Source organism: Eutrema salsugineum, unplaced genomic scaffold, assembly GCF_000478725.1.
Source record: "Eutrema salsugineum unplaced genomic scaffold, Eutsalg1_0 scaffold_1, whole genome shotgun sequence".
Classification (NCBI taxonomy): domain Eukaryota; kingdom Viridiplantae; phylum Streptophyta; class Magnoliopsida; order Brassicales; family Brassicaceae; genus Eutrema; species Eutrema salsugineum.
In genome coordinates, this window is record NW_006256909.1 from 20397678 (window position 1) to 20414633 (window position 16956).

The 16956-nt window shown below is 38.4% G+C and overlaps 2 protein-coding genes and 1 non-coding gene across 9 annotated transcripts; 2 read left to right on the forward strand and 1 right to left on the reverse strand.

Moving 5' to 3' along the window:
• Positions 1-1791: 1791 nt before the first annotated feature.
• Positions 1792-1898, forward strand: LOC112082639. Its single transcript, XR_002897304.1, has one exon. It is a non-coding gene; the product is annotated as a small nucleolar RNA R71 (small nucleolar RNA).
• Positions 1899-10286: 8388 nt separating this feature from the next.
• LOC18030551 (haloalkane dehalogenase 2) lies at positions 10287-12819 on the forward strand. Of its 4 annotated transcripts, XM_006414931.2 has the most exons (13): positions 10296-10595; positions 10679-10733; positions 10806-10861; positions 10938-11038; positions 11116-11185; positions 11268-11337; positions 11401-11457; positions 11543-11610; positions 11696-11776; positions 11869-11946; positions 12031-12186; positions 12273-12425; positions 12492-12819. In XM_006414931.2, exons 1-13 carry the CDS (start codon positions 10443-10445, stop codon positions 12573-12575), a joined length of 1182 nt encoding a protein of 393 aa, XP_006414994.1. In that variant the 5' UTR covers positions 10296-10442; the 3' UTR covers positions 12576-12819. The 4 variants fall into 4 exon arrangements, with proteins under 4 accessions (XP_024004365.1, XP_024004367.1, XP_024004366.1 ...); XM_024148599.1 differs by having other exon boundaries at positions 10289-10595; positions 11268-11457; XM_024148598.1 differs by having other exon boundaries at positions 10293-10595; positions 10679-10861.
• Positions 12644-16121, reverse strand: LOC18030552. 4 transcript variants are annotated; one of them, XM_024148600.1, is made up of 15 exons: positions 16014-16121; positions 15226-15348; positions 15079-15138; positions 14876-14977; positions 14722-14796; positions 14529-14647; positions 14343-14444; positions 14144-14263; positions 13981-14046; positions 13827-13893; positions 13634-13687; positions 13463-13552; positions 13309-13362; positions 13179-13220; positions 12644-13061 (listed from the first exon to the last, which is right to left on the reverse strand). In XM_024148600.1, the coding sequence occupies exons 1-15, from the start codon at positions 16041-16043 to the stop codon at positions 12963-12965; spliced, it is 1203 nt and encodes a 400-aa protein (XP_024004368.1). In that variant the 5' UTR covers positions 16044-16121; the 3' UTR covers positions 12644-12962. The 4 variants fall into 4 exon arrangements, with proteins under 4 accessions (XP_024004368.1, XP_024004371.1, XP_024004370.1 ...); XM_024148603.1 differs by having other exon boundaries at positions 14144-14260; positions 16014-16114; XM_024148602.1 differs by lacking the exon at positions 16014-16121 and adding an exon at positions 15677-15999.
• Positions 16122-16956: the final 835 nt, after the last annotated feature.

Below are 16956 nucleotides of genomic sequence, written 5' to 3' on the forward strand. Positions count from 1 at the left end.
GGAGACCATGAGAGCAAGATGTCTTCTTCTCTGATCAATGGCTGTTCAGTCCCATCCTTGTAAACAGAGTTGGTGTGAGGTTCTTTTTCCATTTCCATAGCTGAGAGAGATTGGGATCCACCTAAAATCTCAGCACTTCCTACATACTTCATCTCAAGTACCTTAGGGGGTTCTATCTCTTGAACAACTGATCCACAAAATTCAGCTAAAGGTGGTTGAACAGGGTAAAAGGCATCCTTATCCACCTTTGTGAGCACCACTCTTTGAGTATCAAAGTCAATCATTGCACCAGTGGTGTTGAGAAATGCAGTTCCAAGCAATAGGGGGAGCTCTTTGGTCTTCTTCATCTTCATGATCACAAAATCAGTGGGAATTATGCATTCACCAACTTGAAGAGGATAGTCTTCTAAAAATCCATATGGTTTCTTGGAGTAGGAATCACCAAAGGTGATAGAAGAGGGGTAGGACGTTATAGACTTGACCTTTAGCTTCTCCATCATATCTTTAGACATTATACTCACACTTGAGCCTGAATCACACAAAGCATTCTCAACTCTAAAGTTTCCAAGAGTGCAAGAGATGGTGAACTTCCCTGGGTTGCCTAGTTTTGGAAGGGAGGTGGGCTTCATCTGAGTTGATTCAGAGGTGGGGGCACTATCTGTTGGCATTGCTTGACCAGTTGGATGCTCCTTTGTTGCAATAGAAACTGAATCATTCCTTTGCGGAACAGAAAGAACTGAACCGGCTGCCCCCACACTTTTGCTCTCAATGTCCTCATTGAGTTCATGTATGAAGCCCATGAAATCCTCTATAATGTCATTCTCATCCACATGAGTTTGTGCAGGTTCACTAGAGACTTGACCATAGAGAAGGTCTTCTATTTCTTGCACAACAGCTGAGTGGTCATCATTGGAGTAGATGGCATTGCAATAATCCTTTGGGTTTTGAAGAGCTTTACCAGGAAGAGAGACTTGTGGTTCAGAAGTGCATATGCCCTTGTTCTTTTGAATAGACTTTAGTTCAGCGCCCAGTGTCTCCAGGTCAGATACCATCTTTTGTTGTCCTATTAAGAGCTGTTGGAGAAGAACATTGAAAACAGGACTTTGTGGAACAGTTGGTGGCTGAAACTGATGTTGAACCGGTGCTTGCTGTTGGAACTGTGGAGGACCAAACCCAGGTGGTGCCTTTTGCTGCTGTGTATTGAAACTAGTGCCCTGAAATGGTTGCTGTTGTTGACCAAAACCTTGATTCTGACCAAACTGATTCTTTGGTTGAAAAGATCCTTGAAAGTTGTTCTGAGGAACAAAGTTCTGTGGAGCTTGAGGATTGGAATACACCTGGTCTTGTGGGTTAGCTACATTGGTGTTCCTGTAAGAGAGGTTTGGGTTGGCATTACCATACTGATACCTTTGGAATCTCTGATTCCCAATGTAGTTTAGTTCCTCTTTGGTTAGACCTTCTTCACTGATGTTCTCAAAGACTTGAGATGGTTCCTCATACTCTCCAACAAAATGCATTGGCTTGTGAGTTACCAGCTTCAACTTGTCTAATTCACTTCTCAATTCCTTTACTTCTCTGGTGAGCCTCTGTTCTGAGCTTGAACCTTCATTCCTATTTGACCTGTCATAGTCTTCACCATAAGTGTCATTGCTCAATGCTAAGTTCTCCACTAGCTCTAAAGCAGCATGTATCTCTTTACCCAGGAAGTTCCCATTTGAAGCAGTATCCAGTTGGTTTCTAATCTTGGGAAGAGCTCCTCTATAGAGTGTGCTGAGGAGAGAAGCTTCACTAAACCCATGGTGTGGGCATTGGTTTGTGTAGCTCCTGAATCTCTCATATGCTTCACCAAAACTTTCATTGCTGTGCTGAGTGAAGCTGGAGATTTGGTTCCTCAGTTTTGCAGTTCTTGAGGTGGAGAAGAACTTAGATAAGAAGGCTTGCTTGCATTGCTCCCAGGTTTGAATGGAGCCTCTTGGAAGATTTTTCTCCCATTGATGAGCTTTGTCACCAAGACTGAATGGGAATAGTCTTAGCTTAAAGCTGTCTTCTGAAACTCCATTTATCTTGGTCAGATCACACACCTTATCAAACTGGTCCAGGTGTTCCAATGGATCTTCCATTGCTAACCCATGGAACTTTGAGTTCTGGACCATATTCAGCAAAGATGCCTTCACTTCAAAGTTGTTGTTTTGCACAGGTGGTGCCTGAATACCAGCTCCATACTGATGAGAATTGGCCCTGTCATTCTCTCCAACATAGACTTGGGGTTGCTCATATCTTCTTTGCTGTGGTTGGAAATGGTGGGGTTGGTGGTGCACCTGGTGTCTTTGCTGAACATTGGCCTGATGCCTCTGTTGATGAGCTTGGGCTTGTCCCTGGTGGACATAAGCTTGTTGATGGTGCACCTGTTCCTGCTGAACATTACCCTGGTGAAGCCCTTGACCAACTCCAATACCAGCTCCATGACCTTGAGCCTGTTGCTCCTGAACTGGTTGTTCTATATCTACCACGTGATCTCCTTGTTCTGCCATCTCAGTCTGATCAATTTGTCTACCACGTCTGTCTCTTCTCCTCCTTGGTACCAAAAGGTTGATGTTGTCGTTTAGAGGAAAAGGAGGACCACAGCTTCTTGATCTAGACCTGGTGTTCATACACCTGAAATCACAAACAGAACTTGAAAGGAATCAGTAAAAACAAGAAAGTAAGCGCTTGATCTCAAGAACAGATCAGAGCTTAATGCTAATCAAACCACAATTTGGCAACGGCGCCAATTGATAGACAAGACTTTTTAGGGTCTCAGGGCTATCAATCCCCTTGTCAATGTAGCACAAAGAGGTTTATCAATCCAGATGTGGTGTTAGACACTAAGCTATATGATCAAATTCTTAATTCAAGCAAACAAGAGTGGGTTTTGATTAATCTAGAGACAAATATAAACATAAACAGGATTAAAGACTAATGACAATGACAAATAATATGATGTGAATATGATATGATGGAGGCATGAGATTCTAGACATGATAGTTGGTTAGGGTGCTTTAGTGTTAAACTAGAAATGCTAATGACAATGATGAGACATGATTCAAGTGATTAAGAACTCTAATCTAGGTTAATCCTCTCATGAAGGTATTAACCCCTATACTAATCCATTTTCAAACCAAATTCCCATTTGTGAAATATGAATCAATATGCATTAATAAACAGTTCTCAATGATCATTCAAGCATTTAACAAATCATTCCCATGATGAAAAATTACTTAAACCTCTAACACAACTCTTTCAGGAATTTCATCAAACACTTTTGGTGCATGAAATTCCCAGAATCTAGATTTCAAGTGATTATCAAGGATCTAGCATAGAGAACAGTTGTTTAGAGAAATGAACCAATGAATCTAGCCCTAAGCACTCCTAATCTAACACTTTAGCTCCCTAACCTACACATCTAGAACCTCATTAAGGTAACTACTCACTAATCATGATCAACACACTAGATCCTTTGCAAAATGTGTTGTTAATCATGATTAGAAGTTGATTTTGATGAATCGAAATGATGAACAAGATGGAAAGAAACTGCAAATCGATTTAAACTCTCTAAAACAAAGTGTATTAAGTGGTTTTCACAAAAGGGGGAAAAAAAAACTAAAAGTAGATTAAGTGTCTCTACAAATTAGGTCTAAAAACCTTATAAAGGAAGCTTGGGCGAACCGGGTCAACCCGGAACAAACCGGGTACTGACCCGGCCTTGATGGGCAAGGAAGGGTTTGCCACGGTCTGGTGTGTCCTTGGTGTGACCGTGGCATTCCTGACCGTGTCAAAGACTTCATTGTGTTCTTGGTTCATTTTGATGCCACGGCCTGATTAAGCTTCATCTGGGACTCGTGGCAAGTTAACCGTGTCAAACGCCGAAGATATGTAAAGGTTGCCACGGTCAGACCCCCAGACCGTGGCATTCAGACCGTGCCAAAACCCGCATGTATGTGAAGTCCTTCCCAGCCAAGTATATGCTTGCCACGGCCAAGTCTCAGGCCGTGGCATTGAGATCGTGTCAAAAGCCGAAACTGTGTAGAAGTTATCTCCAGCCACTTGTTCATTTGCCACGGTCAAGTCCCAGACCATGGCATTAAGCTCGTGCTAATCGCCAAAGGTTGCAAGATGTTGCCACGGCCAAGCCTCACACCGTGGCATTTAGGCCGTGTCAATCGCCGAACGGTTGCTAAGTTCCTCTCAGCCAAGTGTGTGTTTGCCACGGTCAAGCCTCACACCGTGGCATGAATATCGTGTCATTGGCCGAGGGTGCACAAAAGTTTCCACGGCCAAGTGTGGACCGTGGCATTGAAATCGCGGCATGTTTAACTTAGTCATCCTGGGCTGTCTGGACCATCTCGCATTCCGGAGAGTGTAACTTCCTGGAGACCTGTCCGAATTGAGTAATTCCGGTTTCAGAAGACAGAGGACTCATTTATATCCAACTTTGATGAAGGAAGTTTCAGTGCTTGGGAAGTGTAAGGTTTCCTGGAGGGCACATCTTTGAAGCGCATTTACACGACCAGAGAGAGGCGCCTAGACATGTGTCCATTCCGGAGACCGTATCTTTCTGCTCAAAGCTCCGAATTGATTGATCTTGAATGTTCTGGAAAGAAGACTCAAATGTCTCTGATTCTCATGAAGGCCCCGGAAACTGAATCGGCCTGGAAGTGCACCATCCTTCGCATCCTTCAAAACTGATCTGCTCGGTCCGGAATACCTGCGAGACAGGGGTTCCTTCCGACTAGCTTATCTCTCTGCTCACGCGTCCGAATTCCACGATTCCATTTGCTATGAGACCGTGCTCCAATGCTCTCCAACTTCTATGAAGGACCCGCCGTCTGAATCGGACCGGAAGGCTCCCCGGACAGGCGATTTCTGAGACTCGTTCACACCCGGAGATTTTGGCCGATACACTTCATTCGCGGTACATGGAAATGGCCGGTAAAGCTTCCCGCGGTACATGAAAATGGCCGGTGAAACCTTCCTGGCCAGCGAGAATGGCCGAAAATCTCCCAAGACCCAATTTTTCCACTTTCTCACTCTTTGCTCACCATTCCACCTCCTGGGTTCATCTTTTCAGCTCCATATTCACCTGATAGACACTCAAAACATGCAAAGACTCATTGGGACCTAATGCATCTCCTAAGTTCTAAAACAAACCCTAAGGACCTAAAATGCATGAAATAAAACATGATTTGGAATGATTTATGCAACCTAAATGATGCAAATTATGAACATATCACGAATCATACATTCAGGACTCCTTTATCCTTTTACCACTCTCTGTTGATCCTGAATGGCTAGTTCATCTTTAGCTAGTTCCCCACCTTAACCAATCCTCTTTCAAACCACATGCACTCTTGTTTTCTATTGTCTTATATGCAGATAAGTGCAAAAACGTTGGAGAGAAAGAGGAACGACGCAGTTTTCAGTCATCAAGGACAGAGACCTGCGATTTGCCGTAAAAGTGCCCGAAAGGATTCAACACAAGAGGAAGCTCAGTTTGCCTTAGAAAAATCTTAAATTTTGGTACAATCTCGTCCTCTAGTCTCTCTCTCTTTAAAAAAATTCCGAAAATAAGAAAAGAAAGGAGATAAAAGCCTTAGAGAGTCTAGAGAGGTCGAATTTTAAGTCCCAAGGCAACTGGAGTTTGATTTTATGGAGGTTTGGAGATTGTTTTCTAATTCCCGGAAATAATCTAAATCTGGAGGAATAGCTGTTTACAACAAAGGAGGAAGGATTATGCAACAACATTTGGCAAGAAGAAGTAACTGAAAACTGTGGTCATCAACAGGTCCGTATCTCTCTTGCGGTTTTGCATATTATCTTACATCCTCCAGATCTTCAGGTAACCCGAAACACTTTAACTCCACCACTTAAATAGCCCTTTAATGCCAAACGCCGTCTACCCTGGATGATGTCTTTAATGAGAACTCACTATTGAACTTAATGAATGTAGAGAGCTAGTTGACTAGAATCAAGATTTAGATTGTTTAAGTTTTGCATGACGGAAAAAGTGGACTAGTATCTCTTGTGTATTGGTGAGAATTTTCTAGACTATGTTGTGGATTGATGCACTATCTTTGGTCCTAGTTTAGGAGTTCATGTCTATGAGATTTGTGCATTCCCTATTTTTGTTTTCACTTAACCAGTTTAGGCTTTTGCTTTGTTTGAGGACAAACAAAGGTTTAAGTCTGGGGGAGTTGATAACACCGTATTTTGACCACTTTTATGGATCGTTTTGAAATACTTTTTCTATGTTTTTAATTGCTTTTAAGTACTTTTATTACGTTTTTCTAGTATTTGTAGTTCCAAAACTCTTTTCAGGTAACTTAGGGAAAAGCTTAACAAAATGGATAGAAAACCAGATTTCAGCTCAGAGTCAAGCCATCAGAAGTTCACCCCTGATTGAAGGCCTTCTCACCGTCTGATCCAGCTCAAATTTGGAGACCTTAAAGATGGAAGTATCAGCTTCCCAGTGCACTTTACAGCTTGGCAATCCAACGGTTCAATCAAAAGATACGCGAAGAGCAAGATGTCCCGTAAACCAGCCGGCAAGCACTTCCACCCGCGGCCAAACACTCATTCCCCACGGTCAGAAGCATCCCGACCGCGGCAAACCGCTCATTCCCCACGGTCAGAGCACTCCCGACCGCGGCCATCAACCTCCGAGCCCAAAAAGCCCATTTCTGAAGCCCACATTTGGAGAAACCCTAAGTGACGTCCAGAGAGGTCATGAGCACTATAAATACATGTCTTAGGAACCCTAAACGATGCGTTACCGAATACCATCATTAATTCATATTTTTATTGTTTTTGCTTTAGCTTTTAGGGAGAGAGAGATTTGTTTTCTTGAACCCTTGTTCTTTCTTTTTCAATTTCGGTTTCTATTCTACTTCTTAATACTATGTCTTTGATTTCGTTCATCATGTCTGAGTAGTTTTATTGTTGGGATTAAGGGATTTTCGATGGGGATTTATATGTTCGATGAGGATTCCATGAGCTTTTGAGCCGAATCTTAGAACTTTTTCTTCTGAATTCGTTTTTACTGCATGAGAGTAGCGTCATGAACTACAATCTGATCCAGATGCTTGGTGACACGAAAGTGTTTATCAGGTATCAGATCTAGTTTGGGAGAGCAAAACAAACATAGGAGTGGAAACCTACCTATGGGCGATTTGTGAATTAGGACGAGTCTTAAACATAATGCATCTCTTCTCTTCCAGGGCCAGAGTGGAAACCTACTGGTCAGGGTTGAGAGACATAGCTGTCTATGATCACGACAGTGGCGTATTCATACGTCCGTGACTCCAGTTCGAAAAGTTTAAGCTAAGATCTTATCAATTTACTCTCTAGCAATGTTTTGAATCGTTCGTACCCCTGAGAAAACTTCCCTGAACCCCAACGCCTTCTTTCTCATTGATTTACACCGATTTTTCTTTCAGCCTTAGTTCAATATTGTCTTTCCTTTTTACTTCATTTTCATTTAAGCAATTAGATATCCGTTTTTTACATTTTTAGTCATTTTCGTTAAGTTTAGTTATTACGTCATTTAATTCCCGTATTCTCTTTTAAGATTTCGTTTTTGCATTTCAAACACACTACCAAACCCCCACAAAACCGTTTTGGTTCTAGACTTCCTTACTTAATACTTATTTCAAAGGCTTTTTGCAGGAAAAGATCCTCCTTCCCTGTGGATTCGATCCCTAAGTACTACAATCGATCAGATGTGCACTTGCGGCTATTGATTTCATTTAGGGTAAAACTTGACAACCCTCACGACAGCACACATCAGATTACGGGTGCATTACCGATGGGCTATGAGACAGTCTTAGTTCGCGATATGTGGAGAGATGGACAAGGCTGGGACTTACATCGTATCCTACCTTTTGTAACGGAAGAGATTGGGTTGGAATTGCGATTGGTGGTGTTGGACAACGTGACTGGAGCGCGGGACCGGTTATCTTGGGGAGCAAGTGACAATGGGGCTTTCTCGGTGAAATCTGCATATTTGATGCTTACTAAGAATAATGAGCCGAGAGAGAATATGGGAAACTTCTTTAACCGTGTGTGGGGAGTGGTAGCACCGGAGAGAGTTTGGCTGTTTCTATGGACGGTGGGGCACCAAGTTCTCATGACGAACTCAGAACGCCATAGGAGACATTTGTGTAGCATGGATTTGTGTCTAGTGTGCAAAAGTGGGGTGGAGACAACCTTGCATATTCTCCGTGATTGTCCGGCTATGTCAGGGGTCTGGGACCGTATTGTACCTCCGCGTAAGAGGAGTGAGTTCTTTACTGAGTCTCTTCTTGGTTGGTTGTATGGTAACTTGCGAGATGATGATGTAATATATGGAAGCACATGGTCAACGGTTTTTGCAATAGCTGTGTGGTGGACTTGGAAGTGGCGTTGTGACAATGTGTTCGAGAATCATGGCAAATGCCGAGATCATATTAAGTTTCTTAAGGACTTGGCACATGAAGTAACGACAGCGGATGCGCAGAGTACATCATCGAGGGAAAACGTACCGAGGGTCGAGGTTATGGTGGGTTGGAAAGCACCTCCGAGTGGATGGATCAAACTTAACACGGACAGGGCATCTCATGGTAACCCGGGAAGGGCAACAGCTGGTGGCGTACTTCGAGATGAGTATGGTGATTGGAGGGGTGGCTTTGCACTTAACATTGGGCGGTGCACAGCGCCCTTGGCGGAGTTGTGGGGGGTGTACTACGGTTTGTATATTGCTTGGGAGCAGCGAGTTACACGTCTTGAGCTCGAGATTGATTGCAAGCTAGTGGTGGGGTTTCTTATGATAGGGATTAGTGATTCACATCCCCTGTCCTTCCTGGTACGTCTGTGCCATGCCTTTCTCTCAAGAGACTGGATAGTCCGGATAATTCACGTGTATAGGAAGGCTAACTATCTCGCAGATGGGTTAGCTAACTATGCCTTTTCTTTACCGCTTGGTTTTCATTTTTTTTGTTGTTTCTCCTTCGGAAATTGAGTCAGTGTTGAGGGATGATGTCATTGGGTCTACGCGACCAAGGCGAATTTGTTTGTAATCTATTCTATTAAAACAGAAGCACATTTAGTGCTTGCATTCAAACACTCCCAAAGTTTTTTTATAATATTTTTATTTTATTTTTATATTTAATTTTCGAAAATTAGTTATTAATTTAGATATTTTTAGATTTTCTAAAATCTAGGTCATCTTTAATTTAAATTTCAAATTATTAGAAATTTAATTAAATTTAGTTACAAAAATTTGCATTCAATTTAATTTAAATTCAAAAAATTCAAAAAAATATAATTAAATTTTATTACGAAAATTTAGATAATAATTTTAATACTTTAGAATTTCTTAAATACAGGAGAGATTTAATTTTAAATTTTAAATTTAAATAATATTTTTATAAAAATGCATAGTAAATAAATATTTTATCGTATTTTATCATAAACAATCGGTCTAAAATATCAAATATTTGAGATTAATAAATATTTATATTATACAATAATATGATCGAACTGATTAGAGTTATATATATATTTATATATATATTTAAGGTCCATGAGTTAATTTATTAAAACATGTAAGATATTAAGATGATTTGAGATAATTAAACTAACAGGTTAGACCGTTTATATATATATATATATATATTTTAATAGCACAAGTAGTAAATAAATATCTTATTATATTTTTCATAATCAATTGGTCCAAATATTCCATATTAGTAAATATTTATAGGGTTATACAATTATAATTATAGTCTTATACGGGTTAGTTTGTCAAAACAGGTAAGATATTAAAAATGATTTAAGACAACTAAATGGATGGATTAGCAAATTCATAGATATATAGATTATTTATGTGTAAATCTAACTTCACATAATAACAAAGTTTATAATTAACATTAAATCAATGTATACTTAATTAACATATACTCTTATTCTACTAATATACAAATTTTACTGTTTAAAATTAAAATATGATAATAATTTTTTGATTTAAAAAAATAAATAACAAAACTAATTATATCTAAACAAAAAAAATAAATACAACTTATATTAGAAATAAAAAATAATATGGAAGACTAGTCTCCCGCCTTCCACCAGAAAAAAAAATCCACGCGATCAAATTGAGTAATGATTAGGGAAAACGCAGCGTTTTCCTGCTAACAATGACATTAGGGAGAGAAAACGGCAGGCAGTTTAATTACAGTAGCAAAAACAAAACAAAAATCTTGATGCCTCGATCACGGCAGAGGAAAAGCAGTCAACCACATAAAGCCTATCTCTCTCTCTCTCTCTCTCCCTCTCCCCCCTACCTCGGAGCAACGGTTTAAACCAACCCTTCTCTCTCTCTGTCTCTCTCTCTCTTTCCCAAATTCGCTCCATACCAAAGAAAGAAAAAAATGGCGGTTCATATTCACAACCCTAACGTTTTCCACACTCATCAACGCCGATTATCTCATACCTCGTCCTCTGCATCACCTGCTTCATATCTCTTTTGCAGACACTCACATGCAAAATATCCCCGATTCATCTGCAAATCTAATAACCAAGATGTCTCCTTTTTACAAATCCTATTTGAATCAGTTTACAAAAAACCTTGAGGAACTAAGATAATCGTTTCTTCTTCTTGTAATAGGACTATCTCATTGATGCTCCTGTTTCTGTTGGAGATGGGTTCTCGTTCAGTGGAGGTTTATATTATAACCATTTACTTCATTCTATCTTTTTTCTTATTAATTGGAAAAATATCGTTTTCATCGCAGGAAAGTATTCAGATCAACCAAGTCCATCAGATGAATGGTTAAAGCAAGGAAAATGGGTAGGAAAAGGATTCATCTTAATTCTCCTTTTAATACATAGATTTTATTAAACATAGTGATTCTGCAAATTTTCAGGTTAAAGCTCATCGAGTTGGTGGATCTGGTGTAGAAGCTAAAGATCCGATTTTCGGACTCACAATGGGAGCTAGCTCTCAAGCTTCAAAAGATGTTTTCCGGTAAGCACACTGATTCCAAAATTTCTGTTCTTATCTTGCAATAATTTTGTTGAGGGTCAATGATTTTGTTTCCATAGATGGTTTTGTGTAGAATCAGGGAATCTAGACAGTCCTCCTGTTATATTGATCCATGGATTCCCATCTCAGGTAGTAATAATACCCCTTGAAAACACACACCGATCTTTTCTACTGCGAATATATTTCAGATTTTGAGCATTTTGGTGATTAGGCTTACTCTTACCGGAAAGCCCTTCCCGTGCTTTCAAAGAACTACCGCGCCATTGCTTTCGATTGGCTAGGTAACTTTTCACCTGAAAACGTTTCTTTGTTAAAGACCCACTTGCTGAATATTTTTATGACAGGATTTGGATTTTCTGACAAGCCTCAGGCTGGATATGGATTCAACTATACATTGGACGGTACACATGTTCTTAACCCGGGTTGTGAACAGAATTTAACCAGAGAAAGCTTCTAGATTAATCAAAATAAAATACGGCTTTGCAGAGTTTGTTTCGTCACTTGAATCATTCATTGATGAAGTAACTACCAGTGAGGTGTCACTTGTCGTGCAGGTAAGTAGCATCACTTCATTTTTGACTGGTTAAGCAAATATTTCAGCTACGTTCAGTGTTAACTTCTCTTTGGTGTTTTGGTCAGGGTTACTTCTCAACTGCTGCGGTAAAGTACGCAAGAAACAGACCAGAGAAGATCAAGAATCTCATACTCTTGAATCCTCCTGTAAGGAAGCAACCTAAAACTGCACCTAAACCAACCACTTTCTTCACTTCGTTCAATCTAACTTAGAGCCTGTTTTTATCTTGCGGTTTCAGCTTACTCCAGAACATGCTAAACTTCCATCAACCTTGTCTGTATTCAGCAACTTTTTGCTAGGGGAGATATTCTCTCAGGTTGGTTTCATCAAAGTTGCTTCTTATTGTTTTGCTCCTTGGAATGTTCTGTAAAATAAGTTCGTGATTTATATCAACAAATAGGATCCTCTAAGAGCTAGTGACAAGCCTTTGACGAGCTGTGGTCCTTACAAAATGAAAGAAGACGATGCAATGGTTTACCGAAGACCTTATCTTACCTCAGGTTCTTCTGGTTTTGCCCTTAACGCCATCAGCAGAGCCATGAAGAAGGAGCTTAAGGTTCCTAGAGTGTCCTGTCAAGATTAAGAATATTGAAGTTGAAATCTAGAGAAAGATTAGAAATATCTAAGAGTTTTAACTTACAGGGCTATGCAGAAGAGATGAGGACATCACTGATGGATAAAAACTGGAAAATCCCGACCACCGTGTGCTGGGGACAACGAGACAAGTGGCTAAGCTATGAAGGAGTTGAAGACTTCTGCAAGTCTTCGGGACATAAACTCATCGAACTACCAATGGTACTGACTCATTCCTTGTGTCGACGTTTGTAAACATCTAAGCTAACTTGAACCGGCCCTTATCAGGCTGGCCATCATGTACAAGAGGATTGTGGAGAGGAGCTTGGAGGAATAATCTCAAGAATCATAAGCAAAGCTGCTCTTCCCTAACTGGAGCTACTCCACAAGAAGATTAAAAAAACGTAAAGAGTCCTGAACAAACAATTTGTAAAAACTCAGCTTTATTTCACAATCTTGTGTACTTCCTGTGGTACATATATAAGTCACCAGTAATATTTTTTCTCTAAACTTTGAGGCTCTATAAAGTGGGAGATAGAAAAATCCACATAAATCTCCGGTTCTCAAGTACAAATTTGTAACATCCTAGCTACATGTATACCTCCAGTAATTGGTATAAAGATCCTCAGAGTGCTGTGAAATTACTGTTTTGCTTCCTTGGGGTACTCCGGTTCTCTACTTCTGTTTTGCTTCCTCGGGGTATTCCGGGTATTACTGTGCTTCTATGAATGTATAATACTATCGAAAACAAGCAATCTTTCATGCTCGGAATCGGTCTATCCAGCACTCATCGTTCTTCACAGCATTTTTCCATCTGTGTTTAAAGGTCTCCAATTCAGCGTAAGTCTGCTTCCGAACCTAGTTAATAACAAATTTTGTAAATAGAGATTTTAGCCATTAAAAGCACTTAATGAACAATAAGAAGAAGATAACTTATATCATCTTTTCAAATACCAAACTACTTAAGAAGCTTACCTCAGATCTACCAGATGACATTTGGGATATCGGTGATGGTTTCTACATGACAACAGTAATCAGACAACAAATTAGATATATAAAAGGAACGAAAAGGAGAAGAGCAAATCCTAGTATAAGGATTGCATACAGTTTTGTCTGAACTATGCTGACTCTTGGTCTGATCGAGTTCTCCTGAATCAGTCTGCATATATGCAGTGAGTCAGTGACTATAATTAGTTTTTTTTTTTAATATTATTCATGAGGGCTAGGCTAAAGGATTGGCAAGAGAACCAGTTTCAAACCTTATTTTCAGCTGAACCTCCTAAGGTAGGAAGACCAAGATGAAGTATATACTCGGAGTCAACAATGCCGATATTTTTAGTTCGATCACCCTATTCGAAGCAACCACACATTACTAAGAAAAAACAAAAGCAACAGTAAAGGGTGTATTGGTTGGCACAGTCACAATTTACCTGCGCGCAATATCCAAGCTGAAAATCTATACCCCATCCATGGTTTAAGTCATTCTGTAAAAGGTTAAAAAAACAGTAATAAAACAACTGACGTATCTTGTTGGACCAATAAAAAAAAACAACTGACGTATCCAGATAGATGGTGAGGGCCGCAGTTAGTCTGTGACATGATGAATCCAACTTAATGCAATACCTGAATCATATGCCATGTACACCTCCAGGCTGCTCTGGAGAACACAGGAGCCATCATTTCGACAAATCTATATGTAGAGTTTCTTAATGAGTTTAAGAATATATCAAATGTTTAAGCTTTCATTGAATGGGAAAACGAGATTCATTTCTTTTACCCCGTGCAAGGAGGTCCAGTGCTATTCTCATTGCACCTAGCCCGACCAATGACTTTGTATGTTCTCCTGGTACATAGCAAAAGATTGCAATAAGATACATAAAGTCATTCTTCTAATCTTTTTCTTCCCTTTGCTAGAAAATATCATAACATGAGAGAAGTACCTATGTACTCTCGATTTGTTTTCCCGTGACGTATGTTGATGATGCACTTCAGATAAATGAGGATCAAGAGCAGGCTGTGATATTTCAAGCCCTTCTTCTTTAATAATTGAAACATACCTGCTTTATAACGGTACCGTAAAAAGCAGTTTCACATCTTTATCAAAGGACAAATAGTATACTCTTTGTTATGACATTTTACCTTCTAGCATCAAAATTGTCAACACCAAGATCTTCATCCCAGAGAAATATGTAAGAATATGCTGAGACAATATCCGGGTGTAGAAAACGCTTTGCAAACCACCTAAAAGAATCAGAAAGCTATTGAAAATGTACAGCCAAATGATAAAATTCCGTTTCCAGTTTACAACTGGGAAAAAAAAATTACCATTTTGTTTGGTTTACAACAGAAATATGAATAGCAGTTTCACTCCACTCAAACTCCTTCCATTCATCCACGGAGCCATCATAATGAAACAGCATTACAACGAACTCACTTGATGAAAACTGTCACATGGAAAGGTGGGAAAAAGACAGATCACATCAAATCTATTAACCGAGAAGCATTTTCGGAGGTTTACCTTGTTAACAATCTTGTTGACACTTTCCTTCTGTTTTATTCCGGCTGCCATGGCCAATAAGTTCTGCTTTGGTTTCTGAGCAAGGAAACATAAAAATGTAGTGGTAAAGAATAACTAAAGAGAAATTTGGGAATGGCTTGCAACGGTTGTATACCTTATTGCGCTTTGCGCCCCATAATGGTCGCATTTCCAAGTCAGATTTACTTGCAACAATACCTCTTGGTAATGTCTCGCTTCCAGGAGGCCTGAATTGTGTCTAATTGAGGAAAGTAACATGAAAAATGTCAATATTCAGATAGACGGAGAACTCGATTTTTGAGCACAGAAATTGATCAGTAGCTTAGCAGCGGGCCAGACCTTGCACATCTTCAGTTTTGCAAGATTAAGTCTAATTATCGAACTCCATCCCGAGATTCCCTATCAAATTATTATAACCAAAATGTTTTATATTTAGACAGAAGATATGCTCAAAAATGCAGTAAAGGTTACAGAAGAAAGTGATACCTCTTTATAGTCTACTGTAATAAACGCATTCCCTATAAGGAAAACCATTCCAAGCAAAAACACGAAAGGGAACAAGCGAAGAAGAGAGGAGCTCTTTCGTTTTTTATTCATATTTAGTGTTACCTGAAAAAACAAAGCAATCAACAAAAGATACAGAACACATTATAGATTCAAATAACAAAATACTTCAATCTAAATTCTTGGGAAATCACCATTATTTATACCCAAATGCACACGAACACACATATGGCATTAATGAGGAGTGTGCAGAAAGTAGTATGACCTCAATGAGCAACAATAACATAATAAAGATTCAAGATTGTGAAGATTTATGAGTTCAAAATGTCTTCTTCCCAGTAAACTTGATGAGAAACGCAATCCATCTAAACGAACATTCTAAATGCAGACATTTTAGAGCTACGGATGTGAGAATTAGAATATACGCACAAACCAGAAACTGAAATTCCTTCCGATTTCTCATAAAGATCCACAGTTCCGTGAAAAGGATCTACAACAGGAAACGATTCCAAGACAGAAAGAAAAAAAAAGGTAGAGACTTGATGAGTCCACGACTTTGAAGATAAACGATAGATGAAAGCTTAAGATCATAAAAAGGTTAGTTGAAAACTTAAATCGGATTGAGCTAAGGAAATTTCACAGTTTTTTTGCAGAACTCAGAAGACCCAGAAATATAGCAAAATGGGGAATAACAAACGAAAAAGCACCAAGCTATAGAACAAGACAAGAAGAAAAGAAACAGAAAGAAAGAAGAGAAATCAAAAGTTTACTGAGTTCAAAATCTTGTGTTTATTGTTCATCCTTCAAGAAGAGTGAATGAGAATGGTCATTACGAGCTCTTGCTTTTTTTTTTGTTTTTTGTTTTTTTTTCGTCAACACTCCTGCTTTAACTAAAGTTTGAGTTTCAGTGCTGGAATCCATATTTTGGGCCAAAAGATACGAAAATTAATTATTCTCCGGGAAGTTCGGTTAATTTACATTATTCATGATATAGTTACCACTTTAACTCCCTAAAGTTAGCTTCAAAAACAAAAAGTGAAGTATTAATCAAACTAGATTTTGCTTCCACACTATACGCTAGGTATTTTGTTCATAAAAATTATATGCAATTAATTATATTTATTAAGAAATAAATTTTATATATTAATGTTTTAATAATATATTAAAAATATTATGGTATTAATCTAATAATTTATATCTAAATTTTGAGATTTTTTTACGGTTTTGTTTTAAATCTATATATAATTTGTTTTTAATGTATTATTTGGTTAAACACTTATAAGTTAATATACCTAAACCAACTAAGATTTTTATAAATTAATCAAATGTTACTTTTTAAACATAGTATTGACTGGATGATAAAATATTATACATTCACTTCTTTAAATCATGTAGATAATTTTTTTTCATCATTTTTATTTTTATTCTAATTATATATGTGTTCTTTAAAAACAATAAAATTTAAAATTTAATATTTTTTATCTTGTTTAACGGATACAAATATTTATTTTGTTAAATTAATTTAAAAATGGTAAATTAATTTAAAAAATAAACTAATAAATAAAATGTTTGCTTTGAGATTAATAACAACTTTAAATTTGAAACTAAAATAATAGTTGAATGTAAAATTAATAAAATCACAAAAATTTGTGAATTAAGTATATTTTTGTCAATTGGTTGTGTAAACGTTTGAATAATTTTTCAATAATTATA